This window comes from Pteronotus mesoamericanus, unplaced genomic scaffold (assembly GCF_021234165.1).
Source record: "Pteronotus mesoamericanus isolate MK-2021 breed Mesoamerican mustached bat unplaced genomic scaffold, CSHL_Meso_final contig_24, whole genome shotgun sequence".
Lineage (NCBI taxonomy): Eukaryota > Metazoa > Chordata > Mammalia > Chiroptera > Mormoopidae > Pteronotus > Pteronotus mesoamericanus.
In genome coordinates this window covers 20,823,714-20,847,530 of record NW_026555100.1, presented here as the reverse complement: position 1 = coordinate 20,847,530, position 23,817 = coordinate 20,823,714, and the positions used below count along the sequence as shown (strand labels likewise).

The 23,817-nt window shown below is 35.1% G+C and overlaps 1 protein-coding gene across 13 annotated transcripts in view; it reads right to left on the bottom strand.

Annotated features, from left to right (window-relative positions):
* PCDH15 (protocadherin related 15) overlaps window positions 1–23,327 on the bottom strand; it is a 704,528-nt gene extending 681,201 nt beyond the window's left edge. For all 13 annotated transcript variants that reach the window (XM_054572779.1, XM_054572777.1, XM_054572778.1 and 10 more), the window contains exon 1: window positions 23,237–23,327. In XM_054572779.1, coding sequence (XP_054428754.1) covers window positions 23,237–23,327 — 91 coding nt within the window. The remainder of the gene's footprint in view (window positions 1–23,236) is intronic.
* Window positions 23,328–23,817: the final 490 nt, after the last annotated feature.

Genomic DNA, 23,817 nt, shown 5'->3' with positions numbered 1-23,817 from the left:
TTGTGAGTACATAAAACACAGAGTATATTCTTGTGTAATTATTTATTAATCCTATGCTTGCTCCACCCTGTTTTGGGTAAGGCATTTCTGAATCCAAGGAGGAGACTGCAGAGAACATAAAGCAACTTACAGTCAAGAAATCCTTGGCCCAGGAGAAAAGAAGTGCTTATGAGAGGAATGATGCAAAAGGCAAATCAATGAAATTAAAAGATATAAATTCTCATTTTCCTCATAAATACAGACCCATTGAGGGAAGTGGGAATCTCTGTGATCTCCAAAGTTTCAGAAACTAAGAAATATCTATAAATTAATTATGTCCTTAACCAAAGGCTAATAAATGCACTCACTGTGAAGAGATCTTGCAATAACCATATAGATAAGAAAAGCTGAATCTAAATCATAATACAGGTTAGGGACATAGAGAGGTTTTATGAAAATTTATAAATGAGACAGCCACAACCTTCCATGAATCTACGCATCCCCACACTTCAAGATGGCCACACACCAGCCAATGCATCTCTCGGCTGCGCCGAGAGCCATCCCTCCACTTCACAGACCCCTTCCACATTCCTTGTGTCCGCAGCCAAGTGACTAAGTTTAATTCATGAGGGTTTCTCACTCTCATTCACTTGTATCAGGTGTAAACTTTACTCTTATCAAGACAAAAACATTAGTGCATTTCAAGAGAACACACTTTTTTAAAAGTGAAATTGAGATCTTGGCAGTTTTCTGTACTTAGGAATGTTATGTATATAATATGTCAATACAGAAAATAAAAAAAACTTAAAAGCAATTAAAATGTCTTCCTTGATGTCAACAGCAGTTCCACTTTGTTTAGCTATGAAAAATAAAAAAAATACATATATTATACTTACTTTTAAAGATTGTGCAAGTCCATGGACTTACTGCATTTTATGCATAAATGCACATTTTTGAATTGGAAAATGGAAAATTATTTATTTGTTAATCTAAGAGGTGGCTATGTTTTTAGTGTATAAATCAGGGCTCTGTAATTTTCTTAAAAGAGGAAGAATAAAATGGACAGCAAAATCAACAGTAGGAAAAGAGACTTAGAAGAATGTTTTTATATTTGTTTTTAACTTTGGTAATCAAGACAGTTAATTTGCAAAATGCCTGTTCATATATGCTTTTTACATGCCTCAGCTGTGGATATATTAAAACAAACATTTGAAGCTAAGTGAAATAGAAAAGACATATGATGAGGAAAGAAAATGTGAGTTATACGGGAACTCATTCAGGGATGACCTACATCCTTCACTTTAAATCACCAATATCATGATTGTACATCACTTACAAAATGTTCCCATAGTTCTTTTTCTACTTTTTACATTTTAATTGGATCATAAGGGTACTTCATGAGACTAAGCATAGTTTACCATATCCTATCTTCATTAGCAGATGATTGGTGCTTTAAAAAAAAAAGTATATAATATAATAGACATTGCCAACTTACTTAACCCCAAAACTGCAATATTACCAATTTTTATGTACCTGTACTTCATTAGTTTCTCATTCTCCTGCCTTTCTACCATTGGAGGTAATCAGTCACCCAAATGTCAGATAAGGGGTCATCCTTATAAACAGACATTTATAAGATACAGCAGTCTCAGGTTTCTTTTCTGCACACAATATAACTAAGTTTCATTTAATTTAGATCACATTTTACTTTCACAGTTTATAATGTCATGAATGAGTTATGACTGTCATGTTGACAAATCATGAGGCTACCTTAAACAGATACATTTTTAAGAAACCCCCAAGTGATCAAAAGAATACAGTGCCCTTTAAGATTTTAGATTAGGTCTCTGAAATGTGCAGAACAGAAAGAATGGAAAAGAAAAAAGAACAACTGATAGTAGGACCTAAATGGGGTCGCCAGGTCACAGCCTAGCATCACTATTAACTTTTTAGAATTCATAACTATAACAAAGAAATACGCAAAGAGGCTAATTTAAACAATGTACTATTTAAAGTCTTTTATTTTATAACTTATTAATATTAAACTTAAGCCCACCAGAAATATAGTTCTATTGTGGTCTAATACTAGGAAACAGGGTCATGTCTTTGGTTCTTTTACCCAAAATCGTATAAAAGAAAATCATGGCTATCTTGAGACACAGTGTTAGTGAAATAAAAGTAGAAAGGATTTCAGTAAGCTGTTACTCTTCTAAGTATATAAAAGCCTTTCAAATTTTTATGTCATAGCATGTGATTTCCTTTGTTTTGATCTAATTTTTTTCTTCTCTCTACCACATATCTCTGCCTTTGCCTATCTGACCCCTAATCAAGAACCACTTTAGAAACATTCATTTCAAAACAAGGTAGTGGGACTAACTTCAGTATAATTTAGTTTTGTTGTGTTACCATAATATTGTGTGAATGCCACTTTGACAACTTCATGATTTTTCTTTTCTATGTCCTTAACTATGTTATAAATCTTTGAAGGATCTGTTTGTTTTCTATCGCTGTTATAACAAATCTACCCAGATGCTGGGAAATGCTCTGTCTGGTTTCAGGGACTGTAAACCCTGCTGACAGACGGGAGGGCCCCAAGGCTGGAAATAATCAAGGAGGCCTTGGGAAAACAGACCACTGAGGAGATGGTAAGCTGTCCCCCTGGTAGGGGCGTAGCTCCTGCCTCCCTGCTTGGCCCTGTGATGGTCGCTTGTTGATGACGGGTAAGGGCCCTCAATGGAAGGGGCAACCTAAGCCTGACATTGGCTGGTATGGGCAGTAGACAAGGAATTGGGGGACACGGATAAAGAACAAAAAGGCCCACACCCTTCAGCTTGGCTTGGACGTGGTCAGAGTCCTCATTCTATCTGAAAGCAGTCTCCTTGTCTCTTGGCAGCTCCCTCCCCACTCCTGGCTCAGGCTCAAAACAATACCCGAGACAGTCCTAAACCAGATCGGTGGTTCCCAGGGAAATCAGGCCTAAAAGTAAATTCTTTAGAGTATGCTTTGTTTTTCCCTCAGAAGCTCTAGCCAGCTCATGCTATGAAGGAAATTTAAATTACTCACAGACCCTAACCCTATACCCTTGGGCACTCTTATGGTTACTATGCTCTCATGTTTTGTCCTCTCTTGTTTACTAGTCTCCTCTTGGACCCATGTAAATCGGTGTGTTCCTGCCATTTTTTTTTCTTCAAAACATCACCCATTCTCTGTGAACATTAACACACTGATGTAATGAGATAACCTGTGCATTCCTGTTACCTGGCCCCGCTGATAACCTTTTCCATAAAAGCCTTTGAACAAAAGGATTCTGGGTCTTCTCCACCAGGGGTATGTGCCAGGTCCCCTCTCCTGGCAAACAGAAGTGTTTGCGATGACTCATGTTTATTCCCCGCATCCATGACACCCCTGGGATGGGCTGTGCAGGATTCAGAGTCCCCGGTCCCAGGTCAGCTGGCCCCGGATGGTAACCCTCAGATCCCGGAGCAACGCACTCCCCGCAACATGTTCCGTCCCCTTGCAGCAGTCCCGGACGGGGGATGAGCGGGAGCCATGGCGCTCCTCCCCCAAGTGCCCCGCGACACACAGACTATGGAGGATTAAAACCACATAAATATATTATCTTATAGTCCTGTAAGACACAAGTCTCCTTGTCCTAAAATCAAGATGAGGAAAGAACTGCCTTATTTTCCTGAGGTCTAAAGGAAAATCCATTTACTTGTTTTTTTCTAGCTTCTAGAAGATGTCCGCTTTTCTTTATTCATGGTCTTTCCTCCATCTTTAAAGTTGGTAAACAACCAGATGAGTCCTTTTCAGAACACATTTCTCTTTCTTTTTTTTTTTTTTTTCCCTGCAGTCACAATTCCCTCTGACTCTGAATTAATCTACTTTAGTATTTCACTTTTAAGGACCCTAGGAATTACATTGGGCCATCAGGATAATCCAGGATAATCCCTTTATCTTAAAGTCAGCCGACTGACTAAATACATTTCATCTAAAATCTTTATTGTCCTTTGCCACATAAGGTAATGTATTCATAGGTTCTGGCATTTGGGATATAGGAATCTTTGGGGACATATTATTATGTCTATCACAAGGGCATAATGAATTATCTGGTATGTGTCAAGAGCTCAATAAATATTGAAACAATCAAGTTTCAGGACACATTTAGCTGGTTCTGTTAAGCACTGTGGCCAGGATAGAGTATATTCACTTTTTTTCCTGAAGCAGATAAGGACTTTGTATGTGGAAAATATGCAGGTCTATTTGACTAATTAGTTTAATACAAGAGGTTTTCATTAAAGAATTAGTTTAAATTAGTCTCTTCATGTAAAAGATGAAAAAAGTTGTCCCAGATAAGGGAAGTAATTTTCTTAAGGTCATTCAGCCTGTTGGTGGTACTGCTAAATAAAGCTTATGACCTCTCAAATATTAATCCTGTTATTTCTGGGATACCCCTTTGACAAAATAATTGTATGGAACTGACCTCACTTACCGATCCTCTACTGTGAAAGTTACTTAAAGGTGGCACTTCAGTCCTATGACTGTCAGGAAGCACTGTACCTCACTGACGTCCATGTCAAGTTGCTGTCAACAGGGCTCCCAAACTTGCAAACTTCTCAAGTATCAAAACAACACAATACTTTATTCACTAAAGCACTCCATTCCTCCACTCTGTGTCAACATTTTTGTAATGTAGCTTGCATGACACAAAAGATCACTATAATTTTGAAGGACCAGGATCTCTCATAAAAAAATATTTTTTCATCTTTTTATGACCTCATGTTTTAGACATATTTATGAGACAAAAATGGATACCAATTTTAGGGGGAAATTCTTTGCATTTTACCCTTATATTTTGATGTTATTCTCATAAATTTATTAAGGAGGAAATGTTCTCTCACATGAAAGATTTATAATGAGGATTATTTTTAAAAATTCAAGTTTAGAGTATGGGGGAATAATTCTCCCCATCTCCTGCCAGTGTTAATATATCTAAAATATATATGGTTATACTCAGTTAAGATATTTAATAATAATTAAGATCTTAAATTTTGTAGGCAAAAAAATACCCAGGCAAGAACAATGAAGAAGAAAAAGATGAGACAGCTAATGGGATAGGATAGTGCCTCACTTCCACTCTTCATACTTTACTCTACGCTATAATAAAAAGTCTATTGTACCTTGGGAAGAAGAAAAACTTTCAGGTGAGTATTACTCTAAATCTTACAAAATTAATAGCTATGTTTGATGTTTTCATATTGAATAACAAATGGGTGTGGTAAAATAACCTGTCATTTTTCTTAAATTTCTTCTCAAAAGTTTGCATACATATGCTTATGAATAAATTATAAATTCAAATAAGTTGTACTATATAATATAGCCATCACAAAATTTGAAATAGCTTTCAACTTTCATAGTTTGTAAGTTGATGTATAGAGCTTCAAAGAAACAACCTCAGAAGAAGAACCTTTGAGGAGAAATACATAGTCTTTGGCTCTGGAATCTTAAAATCTTATTTAGTTTAAAGTGTTGAGACTTAACAGGTATTTCTTGAAGCCAAGTCTAAATGTATTCATTTTATAGTATCAGAAAGAAAAAAAGGCTTAGAAACTATATTTTTAGAGAAAATTTATCTGTTCTAGAATGCTAGACTGACATTTCTTCATTTCTGTATCATTTTAGCTTTATATTTTAAGGAAATTAATGAAATGCAAAATATAAGTCATGTTTTCTTGAAAAATTATGTTTAATTATTATTATTATTTGTAGGAATGTCCATTATATAAGATAATTATCTATTGGGCATTCTTACAAAAAAAATATAATTCATTTAATTGTATATAGCATTGGGGAAAGGATCCAGAGAGTAATCGTAAGTAAAGATAATTTAACCATCAGAATGAATTTAAAAATGAACAATTTTCTACCTTATTGATGATTTTTTACAAAACCAGGGCAAACATTCCGGACTAGTTACTATTGTTGTAAAAATTCACTATCATTCTGAATTAATTACTTTCAATTCCAAACACAATATTCCCACAGCTAAACTAACAATCTCTCCTCTAATTTCAGTCCTTTTAATGTTTCAATAACAGTGAATGACCCTACTCTGCAACTACTTATGCCCACTTTTGCCTCCCATTACTCCTTCTTGGTTTCAAATAAATTACACATCACATATGTGTGTGTGTCTGTATGATTTCTTCTTTTTAAATCTCTCAGCTAGTCTCTAGATCCATTTTCATCCCTCACCCACCCCCAACACCTTCAGAATTTAAGGCACTAAGATCTATTGCTTGGACTATGCCACAGGTGTTTATATTGGCTAAGTTGCTATTTTTCTCCATCAGTCATCACACCAGTCTATTCTTTTCACTATAGCTAGTGATTTGTTTTAAAATAAATTGAATCATATTGTCACACCTTTTTCCTACTTCTGCCCCTTCTTTTTAAATTCTAATACCTTCACTTACAGTTGAGACTAAATTTGCTATTGTTGGTCAACAACCATTGGTCTCCACAGACTTCCTCAGTTTCATAGCATTTGATTTAAATTGGCCCTCATTCAGACTCTTGATCACACTATGCAAACTTCTGATTATGGAGTCTTACATATGAATTTTTCCATCTGAAATAAACTCTTTGCCCCAACACTTCATAATATCTGGCATATAGTATTGACCCAATAAAAATTTGTTGAGTGAATAATTAAATGAATAAATAATGACTAAAGCAATTAGTACATCAGACATACTACGTATGCATTAGTAGAGAGCCAATGAAATAAAGAAAATATTCACTAGCAGAGATTCAGTGAATTATTTGAAAATCCATTTCTCTGCCTGAAGCAATTATGATTATGTCATGAGCCATAATAATCATAATGGATCAGAATCAGTATAGCAGTGGCAGTTCATTTTATACTGTCCTTATTTACTTACATTTTAAAGCAAAATCCACTGAAAACAAAAAGCAGAAAGTACATATTTGGCAATAAATGCCACATATATATTTTATTTTAAGAATATTGGTTTTTACTTTGACCCAAGTTTATTCTTTATAAATGTCTGTTATAACCTTACAACCTGAAATAGAAAGATTGATGAAGTTTGATAAATGTATTCTAACATATGTCATTTCATTTATTTTAGAATCATCTCTTTAGATAACTCCCTATATTAAACCTGCTCAAAATTATTTCCAAACTTAAAATCTGAAAGGATGTCCACAAAATACTTAAAAACATATTGCAGAAGTGCCAGCAAGGATATTTTCATTTTTTCTAGTTGTATATAACTTAATTCTGCAGTAGAGTCATTTTGTTAATATAATTTGCCAATACATTCAATACATGAGTTGTCAAACCTGGCATATATCTAGCATTATGAGAAAATAGTCTGTTTTGAAATTCTTTGAAGTTAGTATAACATTTTGCATTTCATATCACAATATATTTGTCCAGAGTAAACACAGTGCAATACAGTTGACACTCTCCTGTCTTGGGGAACGAGGTTGAATATCCCCTGTCTTCAAAGTGCTTTCTCATAAGTCTCTAATTATTGCTATTAGCAATTCCATCATTGGCCAGTTGTTATGTCCATTAATATTTTCTAGTGATGGAATGGGGCTAGTAAAAAATTTAGAATTACAGTGTTTCTTTGCAAGTATGTTTGCATAATGTACCTTTTAACATTAGCATTGGCATTATACTCCTATTTTCAGTAAATAGAAGCTCATTTTCTTAGTTTTTAATATGTAAATTAGCCTTTGTGTGTATTTTTGTTTCTGCTATGGAATGAAGCAGTTAATATTATGCAACAAACAGAAACACATCATGATATCTTCAAATGTCATTCTTTTGAGAACCTACTGTCAAAAACCACCTTTGAAGTGGCCAAAGGGCTGCTGCTGTTGAGTGGAATGCACCTAGGAAGCTCACAGTGATAAATACACATTGCATGAACTGGCTCAGGTCCCATGCCAGCAGTTCACTAGTTTTCATTTTTTGGGACTATATCTCACTCTATATACTCAAATAAACCCCAAAAGAATTAACATTCAATAAATGCTATTGACAAAAGTCTTACATGGAATGTAAATCTTAGAAATCTAGAGAATTGAAAATCTTCTTAAACTTCATTCTCATTGGGCAAGAAATTGTATGGCATCTCCTTTAAAATGCTCCTCTTCTAATAACAGAAGAAACTTTGGAGATATTGAAATATGTGTGCATGCACTCTAGAAAATTTTATATTATAAGAATACACTTTGGAACTTTTTTTTTTCTAAAATGCTATCCTAACTCCATTCTGTAACGGAAGTCTGAAAGGTCTGGTTAAAATTATCGTTTCAAAGTAGACCCATGAGTTAGAAATGTCTGGAGTGAAAAAGCAAGCATTGTATGTTCTGGAATTTAAATTAGCTAAAGGGACGCAGAGAGATAAGTTTTGAGCAAGGCTGAGAGTGAGAGGGCAAGAGAGAGAGAGAGAAAATAAAGTGAGAAGAGAAAAATCCACATGTGAGTAAAGAAAGAATAATAAAATAATAAGAAGGAACTAACAGAAGTTCCTCTATGTAAAGAGGAGTTAATGAAAATTGACATAAAGTTGAAAAAGGTAAAAAAAAAAAAAAATGGAAAAGGTACATTACCAATGGCTGCTCAGTTTCTATGCTATGCCAGACACCTTAAAAAATGCAGCTGAGAAATTCACAGGCTACTTGGGCAGAAAATTATGCAAAAAGTTATAGTACACAAAAAGAAGTATGTAGAAGTTACGGTGATTTTTCTAAAAAGAGTGGTCAAGTGTGTAATGGTATTTGTATGTGTAAATGTTTTCAGGCAAAAGAAAAATAAAAAAATACTGAGTAATGATGAGAATATATTGTCTACTTGTCTTTGAAAATACTAATAATTATAATAGGTAAAAATGTGTATTTATCATTTTCTATATGATAGTGTGCTAAGCAATTTATATGCATAATAGCAATAAATCCTAACAGCAATCTAGTCAAAGTTGCTGCCATTCATGTTTAACAGATGGAGATCTGAGTCTTAGAGAGATGATATAGCTAATCAAAATTATATATTGATTTTTGCCAGGATTTGAAAAAGGTTTATCAGATTCCAAAGTCCATACCATAGGTAATCCACCATACCCAAGAATGTCAATGCTTTATCATCTATTAATCCTTTTATGTTTCCTTTTGCTTTGGTATGCACATATGAATTTATATGTATCAGGTGTGAATTTAATGTAGCTCCTCTTTAATTTTTCAAGTAACTCAAACCTATCTCATTCTAAAAATCTGTACTGAAAGAGGGAAAGGTGGGTGAGGGGTGGTGTAAGAGGGCAAAGTGGGAAATAAACGGTGGCGGAAAGGCCTGACTTTGAGTGGTGAGCACATGACGCAGTATGCAGGTGATGTGTTATAGTGTTGTATGCTTGAAACCTGTATGGTTTTAGTAACCAGTGTCACTCGAATAAACTCAATAAAACATGTTTCTATCACTAACAATTTACACAGACTTTATTTTGTTCTTATATTTTTAATCCTCACCTGAGGGCATGCTTAGTGATTTTTAGAGAGAAGAGAAGAGAAGATGAAAGAAAGAGGGAGAGGAACACTGATGTGAAAGAGAAGCATTGATTGACTGTCTCCCACATGTGCTCCAAACAGGAACAGAACCCGCAACCTAGGAATGTGTCTTGACTGGGAATCAAACCCGTGACCCTTCAGTTCACAGAGACAGTGCTCTAACCAACTGAGCCAGACTAGTCAGGGCCACAATGAACACATACTTTAACACTCTTCTAAGCAGGCAGCATAAATGACATCCTTTTAAATCAGCCCCTCAAAATCTACACTATATTGATTTATATTTGTCAGGTGCATTTTGGTCCATTTTGCTGTTATTTCATATGAACTGGGCAGTGACATCCATGAGGTCATTAAATGTATCTGATTTATGTTTGCAACCTAGAACTTAGCACAAAAGTGGCATATAGTAGATGCTAATAAATACATATTGAATAAATGGACATATAATAAGAGGTGACCATAGCTTGCCTCACTTTCCTAAGGTTTCATGAATCAGAATTTATATTTTGTACTCTCATGAATCCTGTAACATGCTGTATTAAGACTGCACAGTATGGTGGTTGAAAGTGTGGCAGCTGGAGCCACCTGGTTGAGCTGGGATCATGGCTCTTAGATATATGAGCTGTGTGACATTAAACGAGAGAACTTATTTTACTTCCTTTTCTCAAAAAATGAATAATTAGAATTATAATAGAACTTATCTCCAGGGATTTTAGTGCAGAATAAATAAAAGAATATGTACTTTGCTGAACATTCTTTTCTTCTTCATGCTTAATTAGAAATTTGACTATTCCCAGAAGGTGCTATTTTCCATAGCCCTCTCAAAAGTAGTGTTTTTTTTTTTTTTGGTTTTTTTTTTTATGATAGCCTTAGATCACTAGGACTTGAGGTGGGGTATGTGTTCGTGAACCTACTTCTGCTTCTCCGTTATCACTGTCATGCTCCTTTAAAAACAAGAAAAAAAAAAAGCAGGAAGAAAAAAGAAACATTTTGTATCTCATATCTTCAAACTGCCTCCATTTCCTCTCTCCTGCAGCCATTGCAAAGTATCACCATCACCCTTCCACCGCCACTAATCCTGTGTCACAAGGGAACACCACATTGCTAATTTGATACTCAGTTCTCACACTTCACCATATAATTAATCAGACTTGACACAGTTGATCACTTTCTCTTTGAGATACCTTCTACATTGGGCTTTGAGTAAACCATTCTTCCTGGTTTTCCTCTCATTAACTGTCTATATATCAATGTCCTTTTTGAAACTGCCTCGTATTACTAGATGCTTATGGTCAGTGTTTTTATGACTCAGTTCTAGTTATATTTATTCTTTTGATTCAGTGGCTCAGTCTCTCCTGATGTTTAGACCAAATATATTAATATTAAACCTTAAATCCCACCTTCTGTCTTCTCTGTATCTGACACACCAGCACACCCTGTTGTCTATACCTTTAAAATATATCCGCAATCAACCATTTTTTACCACCATTGTCATAAAGACCTGGTCGAAACTATCTTTACTTTTTGTCCAGAATACCATTAGTACTTTTCTCAGAGGCCAACCGGATCTTGACTGCTGATCCCTAATACAAGGGCCAAAGAAATTTTATTAAAACTTGACTGAAGTTATCTCACTCTGCTTGAAACACTAGTAACTTCCTTTCTCACACACACACACAAAAACAATGTCCTTATAGCTGCCTACAAGGGTTTGCATATCAGCTTCCCCCATCACCTTTCTGATCTTATCTCTTCCTCTCTCTCCCTCACTCAGCTCAACATTTCAACATTTGCTTCTGATTGTGTTCTTCAAACACACTTTATACATATATACAATGAAATATTACTTGGCCATAAAAAAAGAATGAAATCTTATTATTTGTGACAGCATGGATGGACCTAGAGGGTATTATGCAATAAAATAAGTCAGTCAAAGAAAGACCCATAACATATGATTTAATTTATATGTGGAATCTAAATATAGGCAAGCAAATGAATTTGAAGCGTAGCGATAAATATGTATGGTGCCAGTTGGGTCCTAGAAATATCAGATGGATCACTATGTAAAGCATATAATTGTCTAACCACTATACTGTAAAGCTAAAATTAATACAAAATAATATTAACAGTAATTTAAAAAATTAAAATAATAAACAAAACCCCTAGGCATGTTCCCATCTCAAGGCCCTTTCACTCATTCCTCTGTCTTCAAAGTTCATCCGTAGGAATCTCCATGTTTTTTCCCCTCATCTTTTTCATGACTTTTCTCAAAGTGTACCTTCTTAGTACATCCTTTCTACACTACCTTTTATAATTATATTCCCTTTAATATTTATTCCATGTTTTAACTGCTGTATTTTTTGATATGACTCCTTTCACATAATAACATAATACATAATTTTCTTACTGATTTTGATTATTTTGTCTTGCTTTTATAAAATTAGAATTTTTGTCTGTTTTGTTGTTTGCTATATGTGCGACATCTAGAACAGGGCCTCATGCCTAGTAGCCACTTAAAATATTTGTTTGCAAGTACATAAGCATGTATAATTAAAATATTATGACACATATATTATGAGTGTGTATATAGATATATGCAATTTAATAAGGGGAGAGTGTGTAGTATATGTATGGTGTTTGACACATAAAAATCACTCAATAAATGTTAGTTATCATTATTAGAAAACTGATATGCATACAATAGATGTTATATATGTTTGCTGTACCTGGATGAATGCATGAATGAATAAGTGAATTAGTGAAAGAAAATAAAAACCATAATGTGTTATTAATATTCTTTTAAAATGCTGTATTTTTCCCTTATGAGCATCACTGGGCATCAGGACAACTATGGCCAACTGTGGCCAAATCCTGGATATAGCCACATAAAAAATTGATGACAGAGTTAACATTGCCCTTTCCACACATTATCTAAGTCTAAGGCTGAACAACTCTTATCAGTATTCTAATTGTGCGATAAAGACACTTAATAAACTCAGAGTAGCTGAAGAGCTGTCACTGAGCAGTCTAATTAAATAGTCCTGAGTACACGGTAGGACCCAAAAGGAGTAGGAAAGGTTAGTAGCATGAATGGGGCTCTGACCTCAGGAAAACCATTATAGTGTGATCCACAATGTTATGAACAAATGCCCAAAACATCACCTGATTATCAGAAAAAGAAAGAGAGGAGACACATCCAAAGAAATGATCAATTGAGTTTGAGTTTTGTTTTTTTTTTTTAAAGATTTTATTTATTTACTTTTAGAGAGGGGAAGGGAAGGAGAAAGAGAGAAAGAGAAACATCCATGTGTGGTTGCATTTCATGCACCCCCTGCTGGGGACCTGGCCCACAACCCAGGCATGTGCCTGACTGGGAATCGAACCGTTGACCCTTTGGTTTGAAGGCCAGAACTCAATCCAACGAGCCACACCAGCCACGGTGAGTTTGAGTTTTCTACAAAAAGTTTTCCAAATGACACACTACCATGGGATAAATACTAACTGAATATCTGAAAAGTTATATATAATATAATTTATATGAATATAAACATTATATTTTCCCAAGAGGATGCAGAAAGAGTATGCTATGAGTAACATCTCCCTACCACAGGCATTTATTGATTGCTTCTGTCCCTGTGCCAATGTGGAACAATGTCATATAAACCAAACTTTCACTAAATATGTTTTGGGATTGCTTTTTGAACTCCAGCTACTATCTGTAAGGCTCACCCATTTACTACTAAATTGTTAAAAATGACATTGCATCTCTCAACCCATTTTTTTTAATACTATTTCAACTAAAGTTATTGAGACAGTCTCTGCTTTCAGGAATTTATAAGCTTAATATAAAAACAAACATATAACCTGTTATATTATAATAGGGAAGATTGACATTTTTTCAGTTTAAGGTATAGTTGATGAATAAAAGTTGTATATATTTATGGTGTACAGCATGATGGAGAATTACACATTGCAAAATGATTACCACAATAAAGCTAATTAAGAAATACATCACCACACATAGTTACCTTTTTTTTTTCCTTTTTTTAGTGTGGTGAAACACACAAGATCTACTATCTTAGCAAATTTCAAGTATACAATATAGTGTTATTAACTTTATTCATAATGCTATACATTGGTTCTCCAAAACTTATTCATCTTATAATTGAAAGTTTGTAAACTTTGCTAACTGCTATTCATTTAATTTTGATTAAGTGTCATTAGTAACAACATCAAAAGATAATGAATAAGTTAATATCAAAGAATAAGAATTTGAGTAAAATCTGGAAAAAAAGGTTAAGATTTTGATGTCATAATATAATAACATAGCACAGCATGTGGTTATTGTGTGTGGAGCTGAGATGAAGGGTGGAAATTTGCCATTTAATAGTGAGAGTAATACCATACAGGGAAAGCAGTTTAACCTATGTTTCTATAATTTCCTGATCTATAAATAGGCATAATAATAGTGAAATTGTACATGATTATTATAATCATAAAGACCTCATGAGTTCTTAGGAAAATTAAATTTAAAAAAATCTATATAGAGTCCTCTCGTTGGTTTGGCTCAGCGGATTGAGCACTGGCCTGTGAACCAAAGGGTAACCAGTTCAATTGCCAGGCAAAGCAATGCCTGGGTTGAGAGCCAGGTCCCCAGTAAGGGGCATGCAAGAGGCAGCCACACATTGTTGTTTCTCTCCTTCTTCTTCTCCCTCCCTTCCCCGTGTCTAAAAATAAATAAATAAAATATTTTAGAAAATCTATATGGAGAAATCAGGTAATACACTTATGCATTAGTGATTATTATAGAGATGCTGTTTACAAATTAAATGAATACTATTATGATTTGTGATTTCAAGAAACTTTTGAGCATGATGGAATGATGTCATATATCAAATACATGCAAACACATAGTAATATGTTGGGAAACGTCCCATCTGGTTTCAGGGACTGTAGCTCTGATAAGGGCAAGATGATTTAAGAGGAGCAGCCTAGTCAGAGACCCCTCCCAGGTTAATCATTGCTTATCTGTTTCTGTAGCCCGTTTTCACATCCCTTCCCCCGCCTGGGAAGCACATCAATCTCCCACTTGAATGCTAATCCCTTCCCCCACCTGGGAAGCCCATCCGTTTCCCGCCGGAATGCTAGGGCTTATAAACCCCTATCTAACCCCGATTCAGCGCTCAGAATTTGGAGACTGCCTCCTCTGAGCCCGCGCGTGTGAATAAAGGCTTACTCCGTTCCCTGAATCGTGTCTTGAGTCTGGCTTTCCGTAACAGCTCCACCAACAGGCAAGAGGGCCCCAAGGCTGGAAATAATCAAGGAGGCCTTGGGAAAACAGGCCACTGAGATGAACGCCTGTCCCTCTGGCAGGAGCGCAGCCCCTGTCTCCCTCATATCACCCTGCTTGGCCTTGTGATAGTTGGTTAGTCAAAGACAGGTAAGATTCCTCAAGAGGAGGGACAACTTAAGATAGACACGGCCAGTATGGCCAGCAGACAAGAACTTGGGGGTACACAGAAAAAGGGCATAAAGGCCTTGCACCCCTAGGCTTGGCTTGGACATGGCCGGAGTCCTCTTTCTATCTGAAAGAAGTCTCCTTATCTCTAGGTGGCTCTGCCCCGCCCACCTGGCTCAGGCTTGAAACAATACTAAAGGCAGGTGTAGTCCTAAACTGGATCTGGCGGTTCCCAGGGACAATCAGGCCTAGAAGTAAGTTCCTCTAAACATGCTTTGTTCTTCCTTCAAAAATGATGATAACAGGCTCATTCTGGGAAGGAGATTTACATTATTCATAGACACTGACCTGAGGCAGATCTCTTGTGTTCCTCCAATCACTATCTATGATCTCTACTTGTTTTCTGTAAATATAGCCTTTTGACATCGATTGATGAGCTTTGCATCCAAACCCCTGTGCATACAGTTCTCAATAAAAGCCTTTGGACACGGGGGCTCAGGGCCTTCTCCACTAGAGGGCAGAGCCATGTTCCCTCTCCTGGCAAATAGAGAAGAGTTTGCAATGACTCATGTTTATTCCCCCAATTCCCGGAGTGGGCTCTGCCAGATTCAAAACCCTGCTCCCTCCTCAGCTGGCTCCAGACAGTAACCCTCATATCCAGGAGCACCGCATGTGGCACTCCCCACAACAGTAATAGTATATAAAAAGGTATTCAATACAATCAATTGCAAAAACTGAGTATTACAAGCAAACAACAGCTTCTATGGGTGTGACACACACACACACACAGAGAGAGAGAGAGAGAGAGAGAGAGAAAGAAACTGAATCAGAAACAGACAACACCAGAAACAGAGAGATGGAGACAGAGAAAGAACTATAATTGCTGATAGCTGAAATTCCATAAAGGAGATAAGCTTGTAAATGAGTTTGGCCAGATGATGATCATAATCAAGTATTTCTTTTCTTTCTTTTCTTTTTTTTTTTTTTACCTTTGGATATTTAATATCTAACCTTCCCAGAATGAGATCATAAAACAGCATGTACACTTGTCAAAGTTGTATCAGAATATCTGTATACATCTTGAATCAGATCACAAACTCAGTATTCGTCAGTTTTTCTGGAATTTCCATGTTCTTAAAGTTTCTCAACTTGAAAAATCAAAATTTATCTTGCAGACATTTTTTGACATTTAAATAAAATTTTATTTATTTTCTGAGAGAGGAGAATGGAGGGAAAAAGAGAGAGAGAGAAACGTCAATTTGTGAGAGAAATTTCAATGGGTCGTTTCTTGATCTCCCCCACTGGTGACCTGGCCCACAACCCAGGTATGTGTACTCACAGGGAATTGAACAAGTAATCCTTCCATTTGCAGGGTGGCACTCAATCCACTGAACCACACCAGCCAGGGCTTTTTTTTTTTCCTATTTTTACCCCAAATTTTTCATCAGATTTTCTATTTGTATTATTCCAAGACACAAACACTGTACATAATTCTGTTATTATGTGGGTTACATTGTATTGATTCTATTTTTCATTATTATATTTGAATTAAGGGATTGCCTCATTTTTGTTTCCCTAATATTTTCCCCAAAGTTAATATTCAATAAAATGTTAACTAAGTAAATCTTCTATAGAAAAGCACAGATGTGGACTGTAGAAAAAATAGCAATGTATGTAATAGATATATTGTTAGGTGAATGTACTATGTAAGAAAATTTATAGGGAAAAAATGACCAAAATCAGGATTTAATAATCACAAAACATTCTAATTTGTTCATTATAGAATATTGCTCCTTATGGAAGTATAAATAGTGGAGCAATTTTGAACTCATAGACAAGGAAATGGTAGAACGTACACCAAAACGATGGAGAAGTTCAGTATGAAGATAATCAGAAAAAGTCAGTACAAAGAGCCTCTTAGAAAAGGAAAGTTGCAGAAAGGTAGATCAATAATGTTGTTTGCTGAAACACTAGAAAATTATAGGACTTGCCCAAGAAAGTGTCATTGGAGGCCTCAGAGAGTGCGGCTTTAGAGGAGTTGTGAGAAACAAGAAATTGCAGAGCTTAAGGAAATTGGAGAAGTGGTGTTAATAGGTATAGAGATTTGACAGGAAAGTACCTAAGAAAAGCCACTTTATTATGAGTTATCTATGTCATTGAAGACTCAGAACCAAGCAAGATTACAGTTACATTCTGCTCAATTTCAATTAAAAGCAATTAGAATCATTTCTGCCTTTTAATACAGGATGTGAGTAATTTATTTTTCAATGGCTTCAAATTTTTCAAGTTCTTAAAACCACAAAGGGAAACATTCACCTTGCCAGTTATCATTAATTTTATCTGCATTGCCTGGATACTGAATTAGACCTTTTACATCTTTTCCCTGTCTTAACAGGGCAACTGAGAGTATCCAAAGTACAATATCAATACTTGGCTATTCTAAGTTACCTTGGGAAAAGTAACCTCTGTGTCTGTGTGTCTGTGTTTGTGTTCGCAGAAAGAGAATCCTCAAAGTACAATAATTGGTCTTCTGATTATCAGTTTTTTCCCCTGGCTCTTTAGCTCTCTGGCCTTCCAGGTACACAGGTAAGTTTTAAATGAGCCTATTACTAGAGTAAACAAAAACTACTGAAATCATCCTTTCAGGCACAAGGTCAGAGTGGAGACAAGTCATAGAGTTTCTATTCCTGAACTTGGTTAGTGGAAAATTGTTGCGGAAACAAGAAAGACAGGCTTTGATGTCTTTGCTCTAAAGCTGAATCTATTTTGGTGTAAAAGGATGCACAAGATTGCTCAGCCCTGAAAAGAGGAGACAAGAAATATAAGTGTGGGAACCACCTAAGGAAGAGGACCCATTCAAGCTTTCATCTAAAGAGGAAATTTAGTTTAGGAAAGTTTTACTGGAGTAAGTGTTACAAATGACAATTCTCTTTTTGTGCCATCACATTCTAAATGTCACATAGTATTATAATCTACACAATGTATATTAATCTGAGAGTTTATAAGCTAATATAATGATAAACTCTCATGATTTTAAGTTATCCTGGGGAAAAAACCACCAAGTTACTCTTAAAATTTTAATTTAACTTTTCAGAATAAAAATATACTTTATAAGATGGAGTAAGAGGGGTAAACAAGGAAATATGTCTATAATATATTTATATAAAATTTTTGAATAACAATATATGCCATACTTGGTTTTATTTTTGTCTAAAATGTGTATTGTCTATGTACTATGTGTTTTTGTTTACATATGTGCATGTATATTTGCTGTATTTCTCTCTATACACACGCTGCCATAAGAAATCATATTTAAATGAGGAATTAAGAAGTTTCACTGAAAATTACTTAGGTATAGTCTTCGATAATCATCTTTAATTTAACTATAAAAGAAATAGTCTCAAAAGTGATTGCATTGTACTATGATCAGAGAAAGATAATGTTAACAAGGGGAAGATAACTATACTAAAGCTTAGAAATAACAAGTTCAAAGAATAAGAAACTTTTAAACAATAACGCACATACCCATTACCTATACATCATTTTCCCTTTTTCCTCTCTGTCCCTTATTGCCATTGTGAAATTGTTAAATTTCAGCCTGATCTGGGTGAGACAGTGAGTGTCCCACAAACAGTATGCATCCCAGAGGTGCGGCCATAACTGTGCCCTATGTAAGTCTGTGATATCCTGGTAACATGAACCATTGTGATCATGTAATTCTTCTTGCTTAACTTTATTAAACCACCTCTTATTAAGAGACCTAAAGGGGGCAAATACAAGTGCTTCAACTCATTGGATAGCCCTATTTTTCTTATAATTCTGTTACCTGCATTGTAACTTAGATGTCATTCCCTTCTAATTAGTATAAGCCACCGGCGCTCTACTTCATGACCACTGGATACACTGATAAAAATGGAATTTCCAGTTTTTAGTGTCAGAACTTTAGAATCAGGCTTTAGAACTGGGTTATATACTTAAGTGATTGACATATGTATCTCAGTACTGACTTTCTGAGGATGATGTAACAACAAGCATGAAAATGAACCTGAAAATGTTTACCAAACTTCACTTAACATTTCATTTGAATCAGTCAGCTTTCCAAAGAAAGGATAGAATTATATACACTTTTAAGAATAAAATGTAATTCAACAAAGTTAAGTCTTCAAGGAGTTTGGTAAATTTGGAGAGACATAAAGAGAGAATATACATATACTAAACAGGAACACAAAATACCCATTTATAAATCAACATGTAAATTTATGAAAAAGAAGTACAATTATTAAAAGTAATGAGATTAATAGTAGCAATAGAGGTAAACTTTATAGTAAGCATTGGCCACACATGTCAGATATGTGTCTAAATGTATAATATTGAGTTTCAGAGAGTTATTAGAATTATAAAAGAGCTAAGCCTCAAAAAAATGTTGCGACTTCTTGAGATTATAAATTGGGTCTCTTCATCTAGTCGTTCTGGTTGTACACCATATACAGTTTCCAGTCACATCATAGATATATGCTAATTTATGCAATAGCTCTAGGGCAGGACAGAAGATTTTTGGTTTCCAGGCTAAATACTTGAGCAGCCAAGGAGAACCCTTTCCTTAGTAAACTCATGTTGGCTTTCAGGGTCTGGACACACTTCGGGAAAATCTCTCTCTCAATCTTTCTTTCTCTTCTCTCTCTCTCTTTCTGTCAGACGCACACATACACACACTTATTGGCACACACACATTTTTAAAACTCCTCTAAGACTTTGGTTCAAACTCAGTCATATCTTTACAAAATAGATAATTATTTATTTAACAATTACATTTCCTATCTGATATGTATCCTATCATATCAGATGGTGATTTCCTATCACTATCATTACAGTGATACATATTCAGTATGGGCAATTTAAAATGCAGAAGAAATAATAAAACATACCCATTTCCCATATATCATTTTCCCTTCTTCCTCTCTGTTTCTCCTGTTCATCTTTATTTATGAACTCAAAATCAAAACAAAATTAACAAAAACATCACTCCTGTCCAGAGCTTGTTTTGTTTACCTCACTGTGAATCATAGCATTTGTAAGAACAAAGAATATGTTTCATAGCTATTTTATCCCACACAACATACACTTGAGCAGATGGCCCTGCTTCCTCCACTTGCTGTGGCACCTCCTTCCCAGCTCCCCACACTCAATCTGGGATCAGGGAACATATTCCCATTCAAACAAAATTGTCAGTATTGGTAATACATTAAGCTATAGCTAACATATCAGTCCTAATGCTCTGTTGAGGGGAAGGAGACCATAAACTACAAATCTATTAGGTTCTGTAATTTTCTGTCAGCTAAATTATGACTTTTTCATTTACTATAATATTATCAATCTCATTTATTAATGCTTGCTTAGATATCAAACAAATGAAATGTTCATTATGGGATAAGCCATCTACAAACTTTATTACTGAATCTAAAAACTTGTCCCAGTACTTTGAATGAGAAATATAAAATAATTTAAAACTTAGTCAAAGTTTGCAAGTAAAATTTTTGTTAAAAAATATTAAAGATAATAATTATACAATATGATTTTCTTTGGAACAGTTTCACATATAAGAATATTTCACTTCAAGATAAAGTGTTTATAAAATAAACAATTTTCATTTGTTTTTTTCTTCTAAGCCCCTTTTGCCTAAATAAGGAAATAAATAGAAAAACATAAGGACACTGTTCTTAACAAAATGTCCAGAACAATCCTATTCTTTAATATAAGAAAAACCTAGACTGTTATACTAATAGCCTTGGGGTATTTTAACATTTTCTCCTTCTTGTTTTTCTATCGGCATTTTAAATCAGTTACCAACTATCAAAATGGGCTAATCCAACCAGTGAATTTTCTATGGCAAGGTGTTTTCATTTTTACTTTTCCCTACATGTTTCTATAACCATTGTCTTTCTTCAATCTATCCATGTACCTGCAGTCCCAAGCATTGGAACAAAAAAAAAAAAAAAGAATTATTGAAGAAATCCATATCACATATTCCAGTCCTCTGCACATATTCCACAAATGTGATTTTTTTGTGTTAATCATCTTTTGCCCAGTCCTGATTTTATTCCTGCATGGTGTGGACTCACAATTTTATATGGACTTTAAGAAATGGTAGCTATGAAAACCATTTTCACTAACAATAAAATAAGAGCGATGTCTCAGTGCCAAATTGAAGGCAGCCAGAGAGAGGTAAAGGCCTGGGGAGGACCTGAGGGAAGAGAATCATTGTCTCTGTGGCCACACTGGAAGACGCTAGTGTGGAAGGGATACTGGAAAGCATATAAAGTTAGGAACTCTCTATAAAACACTATAAAACATATAAAATTTATGTTACTCTGCCATAGTTCCTATCCCTTCAGCCTTCATAAGTATTGAGTCACTTACCTCCAAGAGAGACCCCAGAAGTCTTTCTAACTGTGGCTATAAAGAAAGTCGTCTATGAATGCAGTGCTTTATGGGGCAGCCTCTCTATAAACTATGAGATGGCGGGTGTGAAGTTCCACTCTGCTTCAAAAAGTGGATTATGTGATGGCCAACAGTGACCTGATAATCTTGTTTTGCAGGCTATGCAAGCACTTTTAGAAAGAGCAAGAGCTTTAATGATATTATTAAGAAAATCAATCTATAGCATTACAGGTTCAACCAGGGGCGATAGCTTCTGATAGCCTGAATTACATTCCTAAAAAGTTCATGTTTGTGAATGTCTAATGTGAGCAATGACATGGAATCCTTCCCTGCTTGGCCCATGTGAACATTAAATATAAATAAAAAAACAGAATGTCTTATGGCATAAAGAAATATCAACACAGACTGATTTGTTACCTATTCCCGGGACACACTTTAAAATGCATTATTTTACTAGAAAAGCATGCTCTTTCAAGTGGCATTGATTTTTATTTGTGTTTCAAATTAGCAGTTACATTATTTATTTTATTACTACAATTTTAAATGTGTTGTTAGATTGAAGATTCACAAGCTCCATAAATGGCAATGACATGAACATTAAACTCACATGTGCTTGAAGTCAACACTGTGCTAATTAGCAGAACTTTTCAGGGGAGTAGGCTGTTGACTTTATGAAAATAATTGCTACTGTAAAGTATTCCTGAAATCCCAAAACAGACATATTTGTCTAACGGTGGAGAACTGAGAATATCTTAATATGTGCACAATTTGAACACTGTTTGGAATAAAGCAAAATTAATTCATTTATCTTCAGTCATTCAATTAACTAAGAAAAGCATACACAAAATTCATAATCTTTGATGCCACTAAGAGCGGCTAGATAACAGGGCAATAAAGATAAGAAGATGGTGGCTTGTTTCAGTACCCTAAATGCTGAATAAATGTTGGGTAAGAACCATAAACATTAAAAAAAAAAGAAAAGAAAAAAGAACAAAACTCATTTTTCTTAAATAGCAACTTTTAAGGTGAGGAACCTTGTCTTTTTAAAAAATTTCTCTATTAACCTTAACATATTCTATATATCCTAACTCTCATTATATAGTATTCTAAGATAGATTCCTGCAATATTGAAATTTCTGAGACACATTTGGGCCATTGTAGACATCATATGTTAAATAGTCTCTAAGGAGCTTGATGATTAATATATCTTTCTAAAGTGACTAACTCACTCTTAGGAGCTGACTTACAATGTCTAATGTCGAGTCTTTTGTGTTTTTACTCTTTCCAGATAAAATAGTGGGGGATGAAATAGTGCGATACATGATTAAAGTGTTAACACCGAAATCACTTACAGCACCTACTTTTGACCCCTTCAGGGATCTCTTCTCAAAAGAAATTTTGATAGCTTTTATATTGCTAAGCTTTATCTAAGATCATTGTTTGTGTTTGCTCAAGGGTTACTAAACAGAATCTGAGGTTTTTTTAAATAGAATGTGCTTAGTGAGAATTAGTAAGTGTTTAAACAGAGGCCTTTGTCGTATTATCTATCATACTGCAATCCTTATTAAGAAACAAAGTGCATGGGAAGCAACTTCTGCGAGGTTACTTTATTTAAAGCAAATTATTACACAGGACTATTAACCTTTAAAAATGAACTACAAATTAGCATTATTCATTTCTCTGGTGTGTTTCATTAACCATTTAATAACTGATATCCTGACTAAATATAAAGGTCAGACTAAAAGCAGCCTTACTTACCATCTTCATACTGGCCAAAGCAGATTACGAAGAATGAAACAAGGATAATTCCTGAAGCTAACCATTTCCAGAGATAAAACTGTTGTAACATCTTCTGTCAAGTTCCACTCAAGGCTAATCTGAAATAACAAGAGGGAGAAAGAAACATTTGAGGAATTCATTAATCTGTTATAGGTAAACACAACTGTCACAGCACAGAAAAGCCTAATGATTTCATAGTTAATTACCAGTGCCACGCTATCCATTAACAAAGTAACACACTTGTTTAATGCACTGGAACTCTTTATCCACATGAATTTGCAGAGAAGTAATCTCTAAGGAAAGCCATCTTCTCTGTTACTTTGTAAGCAAGTTAGTAGAGAATTTAAAATACTAATGTAACTGGGCACAGCCAGGGCCCACCCCCAAAGAGTATTTGTAATGGGATCCAGAGATTGGGGTGTTCAAGAAAAATATATTATCCCCCCAAAGGGCGGGCCACCATGGGGATGGGAGCCTTGAGCAGGGCCACTGAGAGTCATTTTGCTTGTCAATAGCAGGATAGCTTCATCCCTCATTTGCAAAAAGGGTCATTTTGTCTA